General features: G+C 37.8%; 1 protein-coding gene across 1 annotated transcript; it reads left to right on the forward strand.

Moving 5' to 3' along the window:
* The first annotated feature begins 2,586 nt into the window (after positions 1-2,586).
* On the forward strand, positions 2,587-3,670 carry LOC137953942 (dof zinc finger protein DOF1.6-like). The gene has a single exon (XM_068801505.1). It carries the CDS (start codon positions 2,784-2,786, stop codon positions 3,519-3,521), a length of 738 nt encoding a protein of 245 aa, XP_068657606.1. The 5' UTR covers positions 2,587-2,783; the 3' UTR covers positions 3,522-3,670.
* The last annotated feature ends 18,974 nt before the right edge of the window (positions 3,671-22,644 follow it).

Below are 22,644 nucleotides of genomic sequence, written 5' to 3' on the forward strand. Positions count from 1 at the left end.
TTATTCATGGCAGAAGTGGTAGTCCTTGTCTACGGAAAAAAAGTATGCGTGGGGCAGTTGTATGCTGCAAGCCTGCAACGGAGGCGAACGTCACCAAGTTGCTTCTGCTTCGTCTTCTTCGAGTGTAGGAGAGTTACGTTTGAGCAAGAAAGGGTTTTTTCCGTATCAGATTTAGACCAACTCTCTGCATGAAAATTACACCGAGAGAGAAAGGAGTCTTGGAGCAAAAGGAATGGTTTGTGGATCACTTCATGCCGTGAAAGCTGTTCTTATACTTCAAACCATGCTTAGCAACTCATTTTTCCGCATAAAATGTTAATTCAAAAATTTGGAGAGGTTTCTTCTCCTTTCAGAGTTGGGAATAAGAGAAGCTAACCATGTAGCCTTCTTGAAAGTTATGTTCTAAAGTTTGTAAAAATTTGATATAGATAAATCAGGCTATATATATAAGTGTAATATAATTTAAGGCTATGAATTGTAGCAATGTTAAATGTTGTGAATATTCCCAACTGAATCTAATAAATTTACATAAAATTTAGGAAAAATCTAGAGTATATTCAAGAAAGATATTAATAATTCTATAGTTTAAAACTTTTAAGTACTAACTATTGGTGTGTCCCATAAGTTTACGTTAAGAAAGAATAATAAAGTTTAGTAGCTTACTAAGAACCTTTTTATGAATTTAGAGAAAGTAAATTAAAAATTCTACGTAAAATTAAGAGAAGAAAAGATTATTATTTACTCATAACAATAAGTCCTATCTGCTTGATTCCATTTTCGTGGACGATTTGTGGGCACTAAAGAAACAGAGTTAAGAACCCTCGCTTCTTAAGAAAGAGGATTAAGTCTCAGAAGCACTTGTTGTAAAGGGGCCCCACGAGCACCCGACTTGCTCTTTCGTTGATGCTATTGAGCTCAATCCGTAGTGTTTTATGGGAGTATTCATTAATTATTTTACCTATATTTCAAGATTAAATCTTAAAAATGATTACTATATTTATTTTAATATCATTTATCTACTCATGTTAGAAGTTTTATTTTAAAAATAATATATTTAAGTTTTAATATTTAATTAATAACTTAAACTACATGGTGAACCTAAATCTTTGTTTTAGGATAACAAAATCATAACATTTTGTAGTAGCCATCACAAAAACTATAGTTTTAATATGTTCTCTTTTAGCTAGAAGTGTTGGAGAGTTGAAAGCTTTCATTTTTCAAGAAATATAGGTTAATTAAATGATTTATTTTATATATTATTTAAGATATTATTGCTTACATTTTGAGAAGCTAGAGAGAATTGGAAAGCAAGTAAGTCTAAAGAGAGAGACCTATATTGTGATCCTCTCTACACATACATAAGAAGCTTTCAAAGCAAGCTAACAATAACAAGTAGAATAATTCTCTAAGTTTTAAATTAGAAGGAAAATTCATGAACTAGCTAGCTATAGTGGGGAGTAATAACTATTCGACTAGTTTAATTAGGAATATGTACCATATCACTTCGAGTGCTTCACAGTAAATCACGCGTGAATACAAAAAGAACCATCACACTTGTGCATCATGTGAAGACTGGTGTAGCCTAAGGGCATCTAACGACTCTTCTCGCTCCTTCGTTATTTCCTATGAAGTACTCCCACCTAAACGAAAATCATGAATACGATACCAAAAAAGAGGTTGGTACGATTCCATAGCAGAAAAGTACCGCGTATGCAATGCGCGTGATATTTTTAAATTTTAAATCTACTTAAATATAAATTAAAAATACATATTTACCCTCAACAAATAAATTTTGTTCTTAAATGACATGTGCATCTCTAATAGTTTTTTTTTGCATTTTTTATTTTTTTATATTTATACTCCTATTTCCCATCCAATAGTTTTTTTTTTTTTTTAAATTGATATGAGAACCATGCTAGAGCCTTATATAAGTTTTTAAATAAAAATAGTTATTTAAAATGTCACTTGAAGTTCAGCTAGAACTGAAAAACACACATTTGAATGATTTTACTTTCACCATATGAGAGCCAGGCTCGAACTTAACTAGACGCAGTATTGTTATCACCCATGAAGAAAACTAACATTTCGAGACTATAAGACCTTGGTTCAGAAATCACACCAGTAATGATCAGTCCGAAGGGAACGACATGACCTGGAGAAGGGTGTTGTCAGCGAGAAGCTTCCGGCTGTAATTGTGCAGGTTGTAATCGACAACGAGGAAGTGGGAGAGAGTGTTGGATAACTTTAATGTTGCAGAGTACTAGAATAATGATAGGCAGCGGGAAGGGCGTGCAGGTTTTGGATTTCTACATGGAAGCGGTTGCTCGGGTTCCGTCCCGTCCCTCCGTCGACACGCAGACAAAGATTTTTGCATTTCGATAGCTTATTCAACTCCGTCAATTTTTATCAGAGTGGTGGCGCAAAAATCAGAAAACCAATCTTACTGATCCTTCCGTTTTCATTTGAGGAGGACATAAGAGAGCAAGAATCTGTTAGGCTCCCAGCTGAGACCGAGATTTTCTTGGTAGGAAATTTTTATGTATTAATAATTGCGGGAGCCCTTGATTTGAAGTAGGGAGGGTTGAGGACATGGTGGCGCTGATCCGCCTTGGTTTTCTGCAATTTGCGTAGATTCTTCGATGTTCCAAACGGACACGTTGAGTCAAAACCCTAAAACTGAAAAGGGCGAATCGCTCCAAACCGAATCCGCATGCAACCTCAAACCTTACTAAGGGCGACGACAAGCGCACAACAGAAGCCGCGAGAAAGAGGAAGAAGAAGCCATGGAAGAGGAGAATGCGATCATAAAGGAGAAGGAGATGGAGGAGCAGCCGAGGAGGGCGATGGCGGGGATGGTGAGGCCTGCGGGAGAAGGACGAGATGGGGAGAAGGAGAAATGCCCCCGCTGCAACTCCATGGAGACCAAATTCTGTTACTACAACAACTACAGCCTCTCTCAGCCTCGGTATTACTGCAAGACCTGCAGGCGTTACTGGACCAAGGGCGGGACTCTCCGGAACGTCCCCGTTGGAGGCGGATGCCGAAAGGGTAAGCGATCGAAGAAAAACCCCCTTTCTTCTTCTCCGCCACCGTCCGATGAACCAAAAGCTGTACTGCCGGCCACCGCGATGGCTTCTCCTTCCGTTACCGTCAACACTGCTGCAAACTATGGAGTCGGAGGAGGTAGCTTTCTCGCTACGCTGGCTTCGTTCCATCCTTTAAGCCATGCATCCGATCTTGGCTCGCCATTCGGTCTCCCCTCGGAAGAACTCAACCTTCCAGCCGCACAGCAGGTACCCGCTCCCAATTACCAAAGTCTTCTCTTCGACGACAAGGATCAAGTCCAACCGGCTGGTTTTTCTGCTGGAATGGACAACAGTGGCTACAACCTCCCTCCCATCGTTCCTGATATGAGCTTTTGGATCAACAAAAACAACAGTGGCGCCGAAGAATCTTCTTCTCGTTGGCCGGATTTTCCTGGCTATGACCCACCGCCGCCTTCTTCTTCTTCCTTCCATTGAGAAAATAAAAACAGATAATCACCATCCAACTGCTTTTGTTAGAAGCTGTAACTGGTTTCCCCCTTTTTTGTTCCTTCTGTGCTGTGTTCGGGGTGCTTATGTAATAGATGGTGGATGATATTCGCCTTTGTTGGGTTCGAGGTGTTGATTTTCTCATTCTCATATATAGAATCCATCAGTGTTCCTCCTTTATCCTTTTTCTCTATATGTTAGTGATGCAGTTACCTGCTTTACTTTTTCTATACGAATAAACTTTGTTTTCTGCTCAGAGCCCTTCTGAGCTGTGATCCTTTTGGGTATGGCGACATACATTACACTTTACTGGAAGGAAAGAGAAGAAGGCGCAGCAAAGTTGAGGATTGTTAAGAAGGTTTCTTTCTTTATTGGCTTGTAGCTTTAGAATCTGACGATTCAGAGCTTTTACCATGTACAGAGTCTCGTCCTTCTTCTGCAGAATGGACCTCATCTTCTCTTTCTCTGCTTTCTACACGAACGACAGGGAAAGCTCATCTCTCGGATCGGAACCTCGTTTCCCTGTTCGCTCCATTTAACTCTCAAAGGTTGCTGCGATATCGGGCTAAGAGCTCTGATATTTGATAGATTTTGTCTGAAGAGCGGAACATGTTGCCGGTAATACTGTGATGGTGTGAAGTTTGTTAAAACCGAAGAAATCTGTTGCCGGAGAGAGAAATCCCAGAGGGGAATAAATGCAGAGAAGGCTGCGACAACGACGCCTAGAGAACCGCAATCCCTGATAACGGACGGATGTCGCATTCTCTTTGTGTTTTTGCTCCGGTAGTTTATTTTCCATGGCCACGCGAACGACAATTCAATTCACAGTGGGGATTTTCACCCCCTGGTTGGATGGATTCCATTTGAACTATTTCTCCTCCAAATCGATGCCTCCAGTACAAAACCATGTCGATTCTACAAACCTAGCATGTCCGCCATGGTTGTTCATGTAGGATAGGATTTTACTAAAAAACAAATTTAGAACCTAACAGTGTACTACCAAAAAGCATTAACGCCTTGTTTGGAACAACAAAGTGGAGAGAAAATACAAAAAAAGAAAAGAGAAAGAAAGAGAAAAGAATTTCTTTTCTCATCACTAAAATGAGAAATATTGAACCAATTTTCAAAAGTCATGTATACAATGTTAACTATGAACAATTACAAAATTTTAGATTTTCGTGAACTTTTCTCAACCGTAGAAGGTCATGTTTGATCTTTGTTATACTAAAATATATTCACAAGTTATGCTTGTGATGTTGGGTCGAAAGTCTATCCCAAAATGACTAGCCCAGTTAACTAATAACGATATTTGATACCATGTGAAATTGGATCTAAGTTTTATCCCAAAATACTAGACAAGTTAAGAAATCTTTTTTCCAACTAATAAACTCAAAATCTTCATATTCATTCAAATACTATTCCTTAACAATGCTATTGTATTTCCCTAGCAATCTTGTTTGTCCAATAGACATGGAAAGCTCTTGCTTACACAAGTTTTTTGCCCCATAATAATTTTTATTAATGGATAATATACTTAGTAGTGTTATGAAACTCGAATTAGATTGGTCAATTGATCAAGTTCTAATAAAATCTGGTCTCATGTTTAAGACGAAAAGAGAAGAGACTTCAAAATTGGATAAAATTTGGATGACCACCTATTGGTGGTTCAATGTGTAAGGTCCCACAAGGATAAACCTAGAGGGGTGAGTGAGTAGGTGTATCAAATTTTCAATTTTAATTCGACTTTTCTATCTAATCAATAATCATACAAGTAAACTTAATAGAAAATTCAATCATTCATTACTACACAGAATTTTTAGTAGTTCACAATCAATAGGTTGCTACTCTACTCCCAGGGGGGCCCTTACCTTGGAGTTAAATCCACTAATAATTACCCAAATGACATCTATAGCCAAACACCCATTAAGGGTTTACGATACATGTCCAACACTAGAGACTTATAACAATTAGCTACTAGGTATAGACACCTTTCAACAACTCTCAATCAACAAATACTAGTCTTGATTGGTTTAAAAGTGCAAGGAGTGCTTGCTTACCTATTAGAAGCACAATAGACTATTAATAGGCAGATATTACAATCACAATCAAGATTATACCCAATTTAAAATTGAATCTACCAGCAATTCAGTAGTTCTAATGTATTAAACATATCACTAAAAAAACTTTGCTCAAGTTGGCTATAAGAGAAACTTTTAAAATCAAATAATTAGATAAGGGCCTGTGATGATGTAAATTTTTGTGATCAAACTGAAAGTTCCTACAAGAATAAACTTAGAAAGGGGTGAATAGGTTTATCAAGTTTCTATGTCTAATTTAATGAAATTGGATTGTACTCAAAGCAGTCAAAATAGAAGAAACAAACACTCAACTATTTCACTATGAATTTTTATAGTTGTTCACAAATAATGTTTCAGATTGATATTCCACCCCTAGGGGGTCCTTGCCCTAGAATTAAGATCTTCATTATGTTCAGCCAAATGAATTCTACATAAAGAACCTCAAGAGGTTCAATTACATTACTTACTCAAATATTTAGGGAGATTACCGTTAGTAGCTCCTATATACAAATAACTAGACCCAATTGAGGGATTTTTCACAACCTTCAACCAGCTTATACAAGTCTTAAATGGTTTACATACAAGTGTGGCTTATTTTTCTAGTTAAAGTACAATTAAACCTCTTATAAGGCAAATATAACAATCAAGCATAAGAAATCTTCCAACATAACCAATCCTAAGGTAAATCTTCCAACATTTTGTGGCTCTACTATTTTAGATTTTAAAGTACATGCATTCAAGAACTTTGCTCAACATAGTTATATGGAAAGATTTTTCAAATCAGACAATTGATATGAAAAAATTAGAACCAATTATAATGTAGTAATTGTGAGTAAACATCTACGAATCAAAAGCCAAGTACTTTAAATTGATATTAAAATCAATGCACATAAATACTTAGCTTTAACTGAGAAAAACTATCAAAAGTACTACCTCTTGAGCTCTTAATGGCACTAACACTTGAAAACCACTATGAGAGGACTTGGGAGTTTTGAAATTCATGTAGACAAGGATATCTTGAAGTTTGGATCAAGTATGATATATATATATATATAAATATATATTAAGCATATTTTCCAACATTCTAAATACTAATGAATGTAAAAAGCTATTTTTGTATTATGTAAAAATAGTTGAAACAAGCTCCAAAAATTATGAAAAATTATCAATAAATCCAATTTTTAATGTTGAACATGTTGGTAGGTACAAAATTTGAAGAACATGTTGGTAGGTACAAAATTTGAAGACATAGAGCCTCTGGCTCCGCCTCTAACATTCTAAAAAGTAAAATTATACTATTTGGGTCAACTCCTTTTCCTAGGGTCAAATCTTTTTTGCTTTCAATAGCTCTTTCTGTAGTTGAATCCTTCTCGAGGCTCGACTACATTATCTTTCTACTTCCTATAGGGTTGACTCCGCATTTTATTCTTGTAATTACTGTTAGTAGAATTTGGATCCATTTTCTTATTTTTTTTCTTCAAATGGGGTCAACTCTCCCCTTATTTACTCAACTTCTTTTCCATTACTAGGATTCAATTTATTTTTCTCCATCTGATGGGGTCGACCCCTTTATTATGTGGTTGACTCTTTCTATAGCTCTGGTACGGTTGACTCCTTATTTAAATTCAGAATTTACTGGAAGTGGGACTCGACTCCTTTCTTTGTATTTGCTTGTTGATGTAGTCAACTACTTTCGCAACTTTAGTTCAAGGGCCAATTTCTTATTTAAATTAGAAAACTATTATAAGCGGGATTCAAATCCATTCTTAGTTTTTGTTTTTTAGTGTGTTTAACTTCTTTATTATATACTTGACTCTTTTTGTAGCTTCAATACATGGGTCGACTCCTTATTTAAATTCAAAGGTTATTGCAAGTGGGATTTGGCTCCTTTCTTTGTTTTTGGTTGTTGGTGTGCTCGACTACTTTTTTATGGAGCTCATTTTACAAAAACAAAAATGACTCAAATGCTTTTGAAAGATTTCACTCATAGACCAAGGTTAAGTATGTGGGTTTGTATCATCAAAATTTGGATTCATACAGGAAACTTGAGCCTTAGTACCAACACAAACTTCCTACAACCAAAAAACCAAGTATTTAAAATTGATATTAATATCAATGCACAAAAATACTTGGCTTTGGTTGAAAAAACTCTATCAAAAGCACTTCTTCTTGAGATTTTAATGGCAATAGGACATGCAAACCACTGTAGGAGCACTTGGAAGCTTTACAATTCATGTATGCAAGGATATTTCAAAGTTTGGGTCGAGTTTGATATATATATATGTAACACAATTCTCAACACTCACAGAACTAGCCATTGTGAAAGGACAAAGTTGTCATTGGCATTTTGCAATAATAGCTGAAAATTGGGTCCAAAAATTATGAAATATATTTAATAAATTGTATTTTTACAGTTGGACATATTGGTAGGTCACTTACTATTAGGAATTAGACACTCTAATTCAATATTAACGAGAACAATAATAATAATAAGAAGAAAAAATAATCAAACAGGAAAACACAAGATTTATATAGGTTCGTCTCAAGGTGAGATTACGTCCTGTCTTTCGCCACTACAATAACTCACTATAATAATGAAGTAGTTTACAAGAGAAATAACACACACTAAAGTTTTTTCTCTAACCTCTCACAGCCGCAGCTGATGATCCTCCTCGATGATAACCCAAACAACGACGCCCCCAAATATAAAGAGAAAACTAGGGCAACTGTAATATAAGAGTGAAATCCCCAAACGACCCTTAATGAAACAATAGTCAATATATCGTGGATCTGGTGGGGACTCCGTTCCCCTTCCAAACCCCACGACGACTCAGTGTAAGAAATTAATTAGGCTCCACAACTTAACACTTACAAATTTTAAAGACCTAGAACATCCGAACGTGGGTTTTACATTCTGATATTATGATTTTTGCAATATGGGTTCAAATATTGTGCCCTAGGTTTGACTCCATTTTCTTCCAAAGGTATGGTTTTGTGGTCCAATCCTTCCCTGAGTCCTCTTGCATTTTCTTCATACAAAGGTTGAATCCTTTGTTTGAGCCAAACCTTTCTATTAATTGGCTTCACATCTTTTTTGCTATTTTAGACCAAATAAGATTGAATCCTGCCATAGGTTCAACTCTTACAATGTGCTTCTTCTATATAGGTTTCAAATCCACTTTTGACCCCTAAATTTTTGAAACTAGGGTTCCACCCCTTTTCTTACTTGCCTTAAGTGCTTGACTCTTGTCCCTTGGGTTTGAATCCTTTCTTTATTTTGACAATTCCTCTAGGCCTTGGATTTGAGTCCTACTCCTTGATAGGTTTGAATCCTATGGAGGGTTCAATGCCACTATTAATTCTAAAATTGTTGAAAAACAAGAATAAGGGTATTTTGTTGTTTTACATCGTCGTTATTAATATTTTTTTATATAATCTTGTTCTACATGTCAAGTTATGTCTACAGACCAAATTTCATGTAAAGGGGACACATAGAATAGGAGATATAGAGAATTACAGTTTTCACTTAAAGTAGGGAAAATGTTGTAAATTGACCTCACCTACTCAACCCTAAATCTATAAATAGACGTTGGAAGAAGTCCAACCATGGGTTTTTAGTTTTGTTTTCTCAATTTCTCTTCTCCAAGCTCTCTCCTTGTCATTCTCACCCTTCAACCTTTCTTCTTAATACTTTTTACATGGTGTCAAAATAGTAGATCGCATCTGGGAAGAATCTTTGTGAGTTTTTTCTCCTCTTTGAAGCAAAAATTTACATGAAGGAATATCTTTTTCTATGTTTTTTGGTTAAGGGTTAGTAAAAATCCATTTTTTGTCCTTTTTTCTTTGACATAATCCTAGGGTTACTAGTTCTACTATTAAGAACATATTGTGATGTTCTAAACTTTCAAAAGAGACTATATTATGTCTTTCTTGAGGTGTGTGCCAAAATTCCAGAACTATAACTGTTGAGGTTATCTGCGCACTTGTTGATGTCAGCCCTAGTGCAGGTTCCAATGCACTTTTTCTTTTGAATTTAATCCTCTTGTTGGATTTTCTGGACTGTTTGATCTGCGCACATCTTATAACTACCCTAATTGTGTTTTTATTATGTGGTGGGGCCTACTTGAACTGGTTGATTTGGAATTTTTTGAAGAGTTTTTTTTTTATCTTTTATGTCTGATATGGTTGACTGTGGTGAGGTTTATACTCTAGCAATGGGTCATATAATCGTAATGGTAAAGATAGTATATCTATCACCTCTAATAGGTTGAATGGTGATAAATACCTTACTTTGTCCAAATCTATTAGAATGTACTTGAAAAGTAGGAAAAAACTGAAATTTATTAGAGATGACCCTTTTGTTCCTCAAGATGATGATTGGGAGGCTAAAAACAGTCAAGTGATGACTTGACTTGTCAACAATATGGAATCTAATATCAGGAGCCAAGTTTTAAACTTTGAAATTGCCAAGGTTAATTGGTTGTCCTTGGAAGCTCTTTATGGACAAGAGAGCAATCTTTCTAGAATTTATGAATTTATACAAAAAAAGGCCTAAAAAAGGTTAATAGAATTATGACAGACTACTATAATTAATTTTTGAATATCGGGCAAAAAATTAATGTCTATCACCCTTTTACTACGGATGAAAGGGAACTTCGAAAACAACATAGTCAATTCCTTGTAGCAAAATTTATAGATGGACTAAGTGTTGAATTTTACAACATAAAGGTACAAATTTTGGCCTCATATGAAATACCTAACATCTCTACCACCTTTAATAGGGTTCAAATAGCTGAAAAGACTATTGCGCCTACAGTTGGAAAAGATACAAAAGCGGTGAAGCTACTTCCCTTAATACATTGGCTACAACATTTAAGTCTATTGACATGTCCAATGGACGTATAGGGGCTGGTAGAGGCTGAGGTAGAGATAATTCTAGCAGAGGGCGAGACCAAGGAGATGGTAAATCTGAGTGCAAATGTGTTCATTATGGACGCACCAATCATTACTCTGATAGATATTGGGAATTTTGGGTAGCCTGCATGGGCAAATGCTACTACACATAAAAGTACAACACCAGGGTCTGAAACTACAATCCCACCAAGTGGTCCGGTGGAATTACAGAAATCTCACAGCAACAACAATGGATTTCCCAGCATATGACACAACTATATATTCCCTTTGCATCTTTGGCACATACGACTCCTACTGCAGGTTTGTTTGTACTCTCAATGTCTTATTCCCAATCTTGGGTTCTAGACTCCGGTGCTACAAAACACATGTCAGGTATATTCTCATTATTTTCTGATTTAAAAGAGTTTGTTCTCATTAAGAATGCTAATCATGTTGATGGGTCAGTTTCACCAATACAGGTAGTGGAACACGTTACCCCTGCACCTTTTCTTTCACCTCAATCTGCATTGTTCGTTCCAAAATTTCCTTTAAATATATTGTCTGTCAGTCGGGTGGCTATGTCTATGAATTGTACTCTCACTTTCTACCGTACTCATTGTGTGTTTTAGGATCTCATGAAGAAGATGATTGGTTTTGCTCGTGAGAGAGGGAGACTATATTATCTGGATAACCACAATCCAAATAATACTTTAATGCCATACACATAGTTGATTCACCTCTTCAGTGGCATCTTAGACATGGTCATCCATCTCTAGAAAAACTGATTCAAGTAATTTCAGATCTTCCTTCTAGAATTACTTTTCAATGCGAGTCATGTCAACTAGGCAAACATCATTGGAGCTCCTTTCCCGTTTCATCTCATAAACTAGTGAACCTTTTGAGCTTGTCCACTCAGATGTCAGGGGTCCTTGTCCTATGACTAGGAAGTTTGGTCATACATATTTTATTTTCTTTATTGATGATTTCAGTAGATGTACTTGGATTTTTCTCATGCGACAAAAATCTGATGCTATTGATATCTTTCAACTATTTTTTTAATGAAATCAAGAATTAGTTTGAAACTTTTATCCATATATTTTGTACAAACAATGGTCTTAAGTTTATGAATTGGGCTCTTTCTATCAGTCACAAGGAATCATTCATCACACTTCTTGTGTTTACTCAACAACAAAATGGAGTTGTTGAACAAAAGAATTGTCGTTTACTTGAGGTTGCTCATACTATGCTGATTCACATGAATGTACCTAAGACTTATTGGGGTGAAGTTGTTCTTATTGCCTGCTTTTTGATAAATAGAATGTTTTCTTCTATTCTTTATGGCAAAATCCCTATTCAAATTGTTTTACCTATTACACCTTTTTTTCCAGTGACACCTCGGGTCTTTGGGTGTGTATGCTTTGTACATGTTTTTTTATCAGTCAAAGGATAAGTTGTCTCCACGGTCTATCAAGTGTGTTTTTTTGGGTATTCTCGAACGCAAAAAGGCTACAAATGCTAGTGTCCATCTATGAGAAAAACATTTGTTTTTGCTAATGTTACCTTTTTTTAGGATGTTTCCTTCTTTGTATCTTCTACATCTAAATCGGTTCTACCTGAAGCCTCTATTCCTACTCCGGCTATTCCTCTTTGTTGGAAGATATGAATGACTGTTATTTCATACAAGAATATCCAATACACCATTTACAGCAAGTTAGGCATTTATGATGTTCTCTCACCCCCAGCTTGAGGGGGGATGTTGGAATATGAGCCCAAGCTCACACAAACAAAGAAGACCCACACATCCAAGTGTGTGGAAGATGGGCTCAAACCCTTAGACTAAGGTGAAGGCCCACATACTCATACAGTGGTGGCATGATGGTAAATAAAGAGTCATCTAAAAAAAGTGGTGGAATTGATATAATTAGTTTATGATTTATGTCTCTTATTCACTCTTACTAGGGTAATGGGTATTTTTGTAATATTATTACTTTTGATATCTATAAATTCAAATTAAGGGGATGGTTTGGATAAGTCCATTACCCTATACCCCCTCCTCCTTTCTCCAAATTCGTCACTCTTCCTCTTCTCCTCCTAAAACCTTCTCTGCACAACTCTTTTTCTTCTCCTCACTTTTTAATCCTCTTCTACTGTGATTAAACATCATGGAATCTTAAGTTTCAACATGGTATCAGAGTGGGCAATGATCTGAGATGTAAAAGGAGAAAAAATATGGAGAATAAAGGAGGGAAGATGAAGATGAAAAAAAAGAAAAACCAAAAAAAGGAGTTTCTTGTTTTTTCTTAAGTCTTATTTCTCAATTTTTATATTTCATTGGATGTTTCACTCTCTTGCCGTATTTTTCATATGGTAATTTATATACCTTTGGAAAAATATTTTAGTCTAGTTTCCAACTCAAAAGCAATCATTGAAATCAGATTTTTCTAGAAAGAGAAATCGACATCTGAAGTAGCAAAGGTAAAGTAGTAGAAAAGTTTCGTGCATCAACCAAAAGCTTCAAAATTCAAGCCATTTTATGCCATCGATGAGACTTTATATGGATATTTATATATCAAAATAAATATTCGAAATTCTATTTTCTTACCTATTCAACCAATTCTCATTCTGAGTTTTTTATATAGAGATATCAATTTCGAAAGCGTCAATGGTCATACTGGCTAAAGAAGAAAGAGTACTCAGTTCGGCCATATTACAGAGTTTGAAATCTATTAGATTATTTATCTCAAAAAATATATTTTATGAAGAGAAATTATACTTTATTGAAATGTATTTAAGTAAAGTTTCATAAGGATAAAATTTTATATCAATCATATCTATATTTAAGGAGATATTCACATTGGAAGAATTAAAGGTCATGTTGGTTTACTCCTGCATGTGAAGATCCGAATTTAAGCTGATTTTTTGGCTTTATTTTTTGAGTACCTATTATTGATCAACATTATCAGGAAAGAATCTCATGATCTACCCTTGGAGAGTTTCTGTTTGTTAACTAACAATATTTGGAAAGAATCTTTAGAAGATCATTTTATTTTCAAAAAAATTCCTTGATTTATTTGTTAAAGATTGTCTTGCCTAAATATTTCATGAAAAAAAAGGTAAGGAAAGGTGTCTTCTTTGATTGCTACGTTGACACCAATTGAAGGAGGAAAACTAACTTATTTAGAAGATTTTTCCTGCCACGAATTTTGTGAGATGCTATAGGTATTTTGAAAGATTACATAGAATTTGATTTGGTATCCTTGCCTAAAAAATTAAGGTAAATATTGAAATATTTTGCTTGGCTTGAGTTACTTTGTTTACAATATTTGAGCTAGTGAAGTTTGTTAGAAGATGGCTGTTAGGATCCTCACGAGCCATGGATCTTGTCACCCTCCTCTCTTCTCTTCCTTCCATTACCTTGCTTGACATTGAGATGGAATGAGGTGTTGAAGGGAATTGAATTTCGGAAAGGAGAATTGGGGGAAAAAACGGAAGAGAGCTTGAAGGAGCTCTTGACCTGTTTATCTAAATTACGTTAACTAAAGTGAACTCAATTGATAATCTTCATTACCCTAGCCGTCCCCTTAAATAGGGTGGAGGACGTCCAAAACCCTAAAGACCTCTTGGGTTAATTGTTCAAACTAATAAATGCTAAACCAACCCAAACCAAAGACAAAACCAAACCAAGAAACAATTACATGGAAATTGAAAAACACATTCATTACTTCCTACGCTTGTTGGTAACTCGTGATGCTATAGAGTCCATAACATCACCCCCCTCTTGGAGAAAGAGCTTGTCCTCAAGCTCGAAGGAAGGATATAAAAGTCGAAATGCTGATAACGGCTCCCATGTGGTGTCACTGGGATCGGCATCTGCCCACTGGACTAGAATTTCCCAATCCCCTTGAATGTGGCGTGCTTGTATTACCTGAGCCGGAATAGAAAGGACTTTGCCCTCATGTAGTGGCGGCAGTGGAGTGTGCAGTAGGGGCGAGTCACCTTGGAAGGGCTTCAATTGGGAGACGTGAAATACATTGTGGATCTTTGCTTCCGGTGGTAGCTGCAAGTGGTATGCCACGGGCCAAATTTGGTCCAATATCGAAAATGGACCATAATATTTTGGAGACAGCTTATGGCGCTTGGCTGCAGTCAGAGACAGCTGGCGGTAGTGTTGAAGCTTTAACCACACATAGTCTCCAGGGCAATAAGATGCCTCCCGGTGTTTCTTATCATAAAAGCGTTTCATAGAGTGTTGGGCCGCCTGCAGATGTGTACGTACCTCGGTGAGCATAGCGTCTCGTTCAGCTAATGCTTGGTCCAAAGTGACGACTTTGGATGCCCCCGGTTCATATGGTAACAAACGAGGTGGATCTCTGCCATAAACTACCCTGAAAGGAGTAGTACCCAGTGCTGTGTGGTAAGATGTGTTATAGCAAAATTCTGCCCATGAAAGCCATTTCACCCATCTTCTAGGTGTGTCCCCCACAAAACAACAAAGATACATTTCAATCGTGCGATTGACAACCTCTGTTTGCCCGTCCGTTTGTGGATGATAGGCAGACGAAAATTCCAATTGGGTGCCCTATAATTTGAATAATTCCTTCCAAAAGAGACTGGTAAAAATGGCATCCCTGTCACTGATAATGGATGAGGGAATTCCATGTAATCGGACAATGTTGTCCATAAACAATTGAGCGACCTGAGCAGCAGTATATGGATGCGCCAAAGCAAGGAAGTGCCCATATATTGAAAATCGATCAACGACGACGAATATCACCGATTTACTTGATGAAATGGGAAGTCCAGCAATGAAGTCCATGGAAATATCAGACCAGATTTGAGATGGTAGTTGTAGAGGTTGCAGTAGGCCGGCTGGACTTAAAGATTCAGCCTTGTTTCTTTGACAAATCTGACAAGCAGCTACATAATCAGCAATTGTGCTCTTCATGCCCTTCCAGTAAAAGTCTCGACTGATTCGGAAATATGTTTTCTGTCGACCCTCATATGTACTATCATGGATAGAGGACAGGATGGTATGAAGAAGTGGGTATGTATTATGCAAAAAGATCCTATTTTTTTAGAGAATGAGACGATCCTGAATCGTCCAATGAGGAACAGCTGTCCCCTGTTGAATATCCTGATATAATGACATGAGATCCGGATATTGATTTACTTCCTCACGAATAGAATCTAATAGCAGTGCACGTGGGTGACTGATAGCATAAATTTGAGTGGCGAAAATATCCCGACGTGATAAGGCATCAGCCCCCAAATTTGAACTACCTGGCTTATAATGAACCGTAAAATCAAAGCCCATGAGTTTAGTTAACCAATGCTACTGTGGGGATGTGGTGAGGTGCTGTTCAAGAAGATACTTGAGGCTGCAATGATCTGTACGAATGAGAAACGGTCGTCCCCAAAGATAAGGTCGCCAATGTTGGAAAGCCTTGGCTAACCCAATCAATTCCCTCTCATATGCAGCTAACTTATGGTGGTGTTGTCCCAACTGACGGCTGAAATAAGCAATGGGGTGTCCCAATTGTTGTAACACTGCCCCTATACCTTCCCCGGAGGCATCACATTCCACTACAAATTCTGCCTCAAAATTTGGTAATTGTAGGACAGGCGCTGAGGCTAAGGCCTCCTTTAACAGGTTAAAGGCCTGTTCTGCTGAAGAAGACCAGTGGAAGGCATTTTTTTTTAGCAGGTTGTTGAGTGGTGCTGCTATCTGGCCATAAGATTGGATAAATTTTCTATAATATCCCGCTAAGCCCAAAAATCCCTTTAATGCTGTGGTGGAGGTGGGAACCGGCCAATCTGTAACTGCATGTATCTTGCTCTGGTCAACTTTCACGCCCACAGCTGATATGACGTGGCCCAAATATGCCACCTCAGATGTACCCATAGAACATTTTGATTTATTCAAAACCAAATGATAAGAGCGTAGAATGGTAAATACCTGATGGAGGTGGTGGAGATGTTCTTCCCAATTTTTGCTGTAGACCAGAATGTCATAAAAAGAGACTAACACATAGTGGCGCAGAAGTGATGAAAAGACCTCATTCATGAGGGCCTGAAAGGTGGATGGTGCATTGGAGAGACCGAAAGGCATGACGAGGAACTCGAAATGACCGTGATGTGTGTGGAAGGCAGTCTTCTCCACATCCGCCTGGTGAACTCGTATTTGATGATAGCCCGATTTCAAATCTAATTTGGTAAAAATTGTAGCACCATGTAACTCATCCTGCAACTCGTCCACGACTGGAATGGGGAACTTGTCCTTAACTGTGTGCAAGTTGAGTTGCCTATAGTCGACACAAAATCTCCAAGATTTATCTTTTTTACGTACAAGTAACACTGGTGAGGAGAAAGGAGATCGACTGGGCTGGATCACACCTTGAGCGAGCATATGCATGCACTGTCGTTCTATTTCATCTTTCTGGATATGCGGGTAACAATAAGGCCGCACCACTACTAGATCAGTTCCCAACTTTAAACGAATGTGGTGATCGCAATAACGCACTGGTGGTAGACCTGTAGGGTCATTAAATAAATCCGCAAATGCTGTAAGTAAAGAAGCTAACTGATCATCACCCGTGTGTTGAATATGCAAAGTGTGAAGTGCGTTAGGGACCTGTGCCACAATGCCTTGTAATGTAATCTGGCCCTGTGGTGCTGAAAATGTCATAGTCCGAGCCTGAAAGTCCCATAATATCGGTCCTAATAACTGGAGCCATTTGACCCCGAGCACCAAATCAAATCCAGCCAATGGAATGACTAGTAAATCTGTCTGAAAGGAATGCCCCTCAATGGTGAAAGGGGTGTTAGCACATAACCCCACACTATCAATTTTGGCCCCATTGGCCACTGAAACTGAGAGTCCCCTTTGTTGTTGAATTTCCAATCCCAATTGTTGCGCGGCTGGTTCACTGATAAAATTATGTGTGCTGCCCGAATCAACTAAAGCAAGTAGCATGAGATGATGTAACCTGGCCTTTACCTGCATGGTATTAGAACTACGCAGGCCATGCATGGCATGGAGGGAGAGCTCTGCTTCCTGTTGTACCTCTTCAACAATTTCATTTTCAAGAAGTTCTTCTGAATCTTCTTCCAACAATTCAATACTGAATAAACGTTTACAGGTATGTCCGAGCAGGAATTGTTTGTCACAATTAAAACATAGGCCCTTTGCCTTTCGAGCGTCCATTTCCTGTTTAGTCAAAAATTTACGTGGCATAGAGTGTGGAGGCACACTAGTAGCCTGATCTGCTCGGTCAGGGGCAGAGGACCCAAAACGTGGACCAGATGCAGTACCCTGTATTCTGTTTTGCCAAAATAGTTTTCTTTGTAAAGACTCTTTTAGAACTCTCTGTTTGTGTTCCACAGCTCTGGCATAATTCATTGCTGAGTCCAAATTTGTCGGACCAAGTAATTCCACTTCCAATCTGACTGCCTCTGTCAATCCAGCATTAAAAATCTGAACATGTAGGTGAGGAGGAACAAATTCACTAGCTCTGGCCAACCTTTCTTGGAACGTTTTTTGGTAAACTTCTAAGGTGCTGGTCTGTTTGTAGTTGATCAATTCCCCCACTGGGTTGCTGCTAGCTGGAGGTCCGAACCTCAACTGGCAAGCATGTGTAAAGTGCAGCAAATCCTGAATGGAATGGACATTTCGGTAGTGATGGAACCACATGAGCGCTTCATCGAGCATGTGGTAGGCGGCCAAAGTAACCTTGTCCATTTCCACCGTTTGTTGATGATAGAAGAATTGTTCACATTTCGTGAACCACAGTAAAGGATCTTTAGAGCCATCATATGTAGGAAAGTTAAGTTTAAAGTACCTGGGAACCGTTGATGGTCCTTGTGCGTGAGTTGTCATTGAACCCATTGGTTGGCGCAGGGGTGGATTTGGTGGTGGCGTGAATTGTTGGTGGGGAACTGGTTGTGGTTGAAAATTGGTTGCTGGTGGTGGCGTTGGTGCTTGAAGTGCAGCAAGTTGTCGGAGGATGGTTTGTAGAGATAATTCCAGAGTTTGTAAGGTAGTATTGATGTGAGAAATTTCAGTACCTTGAAGAGTGGATCGTTGTTGAAGTTCTGAAAGGACTTGACGTATGTCCTCTGGAGAAGAGGAATCACCGAGGGTGGACCTGTCTGATACCACGTTGTTAGGATCCTCACGAGCCATGGATCTTGTCACCCTCCTCTCTTCTCTTCCTTCCATTACCTTGCTTGGCGTTGAGATGGAATGAGGGGTTGAAGGGAATTGAATTTCGGAAAGGAGAATTGGGGGAAAAAACGGAAGAGAGCTTGAAGGAGCTCTTGACCTGTTTATCTAAATTACGTTAACTAAAGTGAACTCAATTGATAATCTTCATTACCCTAGCCGTACCCTTAAATAGGGTGGAGGACGTCCAAAACCCTAAAGACCTCTTGGGTCAATGGTTCAAACCAATAAATGCTAAACCAACCCAAACCAAAGACAAAACCAAACCAAGAAACAATTACATGGAAATTGAAAAACACATTCATTACTTCCTACGCCTGTTGGTAACTCGTGATGCTATACAGTCCATAACAATGGCTCAAACCCACACATCCAAGGAAGAAAGCTTACATGTCCAAGAGGTGGCATATTGGTAAATAAGAAGACTTCTTGTAAAGATGATATGAAGATGTAGTTACTTTTCTATTTATGTCTCTTCTCTTGTAATGTTGTAGCCCTAAGGGCATTGTAAAAACTATAAATAGAGACCATTGGCTAAGAGATAGAGTATTAAGTTTTTTCCTCACTTCTCAATCTCGTCCAAACTCTCCTCTCCCTTATGTTGGAATCCTATCTCTAACCTCTCTCTCCTTTTTCTCTTCTTCTCTTCTTCCTCCTTATTCTCCTTCTCTCCATCTTTGGCTCCAGATCAATATGAAGGAGTCCTCAATTATACAAAATTGTTGATACTAGCCTTCTTTTACTTGATCATACAAGAGGTGGATTAGCACTTGAGCTTGCAAAATATTTGTTGACTTCAAACTAGGATCATTGACATTATCTCCCAGCTTGAGGGGGGTAATAGAAGGAGAAATATGAAGGATGAGCACATTGGAAATTGTTTGATTTATTGATTATCAAACAACACGTGGTTCAACTTATTATTGGCAATCTATTATTCGGCTGGACTCACTCACTCACTATCAAAACTACTATTTTCTATCTACTACCGGCTTGATTATTACCTTGGAATATCCTTAACTTATTACTTGGTGCATAGCTTCCTTATTCAAGGATGGACTTGTTGCAGATTATCTTATGCGTCCTTATTGATCTTAAGGACTTTTACTACCTACTGGTTATCCAGTGCTATATAATTGCCTATTTGGTACGTGTTATTTGGGCTGGGGCCCATTTCAGCTGTTGCTATTGTGTCTCTTTGATTGAGACATTATTATTGAAGAAGAACTTCTTGGTTGCTGATGGTTGTCAGCTTTGGTTATTTTGATGAAGAAGAAAGCACATTGTGGCCCTATAATATTATGTCCAGTGATTACCCGTTACCCCCCTTATTTGGCATTTTTACTCTTACCATTTGAGAGTCAATGCCTTGTGTTGCGATACTATGATGAAGGAGTTTATTACTATACTTCTGAGCAATGCCTATAGACCCACTACCTACAAAGGATATGAGTGTGTCCAACATCCAGCGTGAGTCAAGTCTATTATTCACCCAAGAGGTGTTTTTTTTAGCTACTCTGAGAAAGCGTGTAGAGCTTATCCCCCACAGTAGGGTTAATTTTTTCCTATGAAATTGAACGGAAAGTATTTTTGACTATGACCATTTGATTGGAGTATGGAGCGATGTCTTACGACTAGGAGTGGTTTTACTCTCTCTTATATTATGTAAGATGAGTCTCTCGATAAAGAATAAAGAGACCACTGAGGGGGAGTATTGGAAGATATGAAGGATTGTCATTTTATACGGGAAGATCCAATACACCATTTGCAACAAGTTGGGTGTTCATGATGTTCTCTCACCCCCAGATTGAGGGGGAGTATTGAAAAATGGGCCCAAGCCCACACATCCAAGTGTGTAGAAGATGTGCTCAAGTCCACAGACCAAGTAGAAGCCCACATGCCCACACGATGGTGGCAAGATGGTAAATAAAGAGTCATCTAATAAAAATGACACTGATGTAATTAGTTTACGATTTATGTTTCTTATTCACTCTTACTAGGGTGAAGGGTATTCTTGTAATAATAATACTTTTGATACCTATAAATACAACTTAAGGGGAAGGGTTTGGACATGTCCATTACCCTATTCTTCCTCCTCCTTTCTCCAAATTCATCACTCTTCCTCTTCTCCTCCTAAAACCTTATCTCCCCAACACTTCTTCTCCTCACCCTTTAATCCTCTTCTATTGTAGTTAAACATCAAGGAATCCTAAGTTTCAACACTCTTCCAATTGATGAATGTGCACCAACTTCACGAGGTATACCAACGTCGACAACAAGCTTCTCATTCTGATCCAGACCCCCTCCTCACATCCGACCATGACTCTTCGTCGCCTCCTGATCCTGAGGTAAGTGATTTGCACCTTCCTATTTCTCTTCGAAACGGTGTCGTAAAGGTACCTGCCATCCTTTATCTCATTTTGTCTCCTTCGATTCCTTGTCTGGTAACTATCGTAAGTTTGTTTTGTCCATCTCCACTTGCACTATTCCTTCTTCAGTGTAGGAGGCCTTATTACAACCTCTTTGGAAGAATGCCATGGATGTTGAGATGGAAGCATTAGCAAATAGAAGGACTTGGGAGTTACGTGACTTACCTCTAGGTGCTATTGCAGTTGGATGTCGATGGGTCTATACTATTAAATATAACTTAGATGGATCAGTTGCACATTATAAGGCTTGTCTTGTTGCAAAAGGGCATACACAAACATTTGGAGTGGATGTCTTTGAGACTTTTTCTCCATTTGCTCGCATGTCCTCTGTTCGTATACTTATCTTTGTTATAGTCCATCATAGCTAGTCTCTATTCCAGCTAGATATTAAAAACGCCTTCTTATGGTGACCCTGAGGAAGAAGTCTATATGGAGCAACCTCTAGGGTATGTCGCTTGTGGAGAGATACATAAGGTATGTCGACTAAAGAAGACTCTTTATGGCTTAAAATAAAGTTCGCGAGCTTGATTTGAAAATTTTAGCCAAATGGTTAATCCTTGGGATTTTGTAGAAGCCATTGTGATCAGTCATTATTTATTCTGAAATGATTGTCTGGAATTATTATTTTATCGGTATATGTAGATATATCATTTTATCTAGGAGTGACAGATCAAATTGCGACAGTAAAATCCCAATTGGTGAATCACTTTCAGAGTAAGGATCTAGGTAAGTTGAAATAGTTTCTAAGTATCGAGGTAGCAACATTGACTTAAAGGACATATATTACTGATATGCTTCAAGAATATGATATTCTGGGGGCTAAACCTATGGATACATCTATCGAATTAGGACTTGATCTAAAGTCTAGAACTAAAAGATAAAACAATGTATCAAAGGCTAATAGGCAAATTCATTTATGTTACAATTAGTAGACCAGATATTTCATTTGCAGTGAGTGTAGTGAGCCAATTTAAGGAACATTCACGTAAAATTCACCTAGAGGTTACACAATGAATCTTGATATATCTAAAATAGAGTTTAGAAATAAAAAGAAAATAAGTTTTGACGATTTTTGGTTTAGAGTGGCAAAAGTCACAATCTCACCCATGCGTGTAACTATTATGGATGTCACAACTACTATGTATTATGAAAGTTTAATAGGGAGATTAGAGATAAAAGTGGCGAAGCAAGTTTGGATACCTAAGGACACTCTAAACACGACTTTCAATATTGGGACTACATGTACTAAACAAATTTGGATACCTAATATTACTTGATCTCCATGTTAGAAGAGTTTGTTTTTGAGCCCAAATTACTAACTAAATTACATGTGTTAGTTAATCAAGGAGATCCCCTTATAGTGAAGGATGGACCACGAGTTACTAACCCCCATCATTATTTTTGCAAATGATGCCTTTGTAAAATTAGTAGTTCTTGTGAAGTCTGTACCCCAAAATTTCCAGTTTCCCCTATATGGAATGCTTGGTTGG

The sequence above is a fragment of the Aristolochia californica genome, unplaced genomic scaffold (assembly GCF_029961685.1).
Source record: "Aristolochia californica isolate CCGP_79_NKW_82.1479 unplaced genomic scaffold, dmAriCali1.0.hap1 SCAF_16, whole genome shotgun sequence".
NCBI lineage: Eukaryota > Viridiplantae > Streptophyta > Magnoliopsida > Piperales > Aristolochiaceae > Aristolochia > Aristolochia californica.

Bases quoted from the DNA above. Each gene is read 5' to 3' on its own strand.
- LOC137953942 (XM_068801505.1), top strand. From the start codon at position 2,784: ATGGAAGAGGAGAATGCGATCATAAAGGAGAAGGAGATGGAGGAGCAG.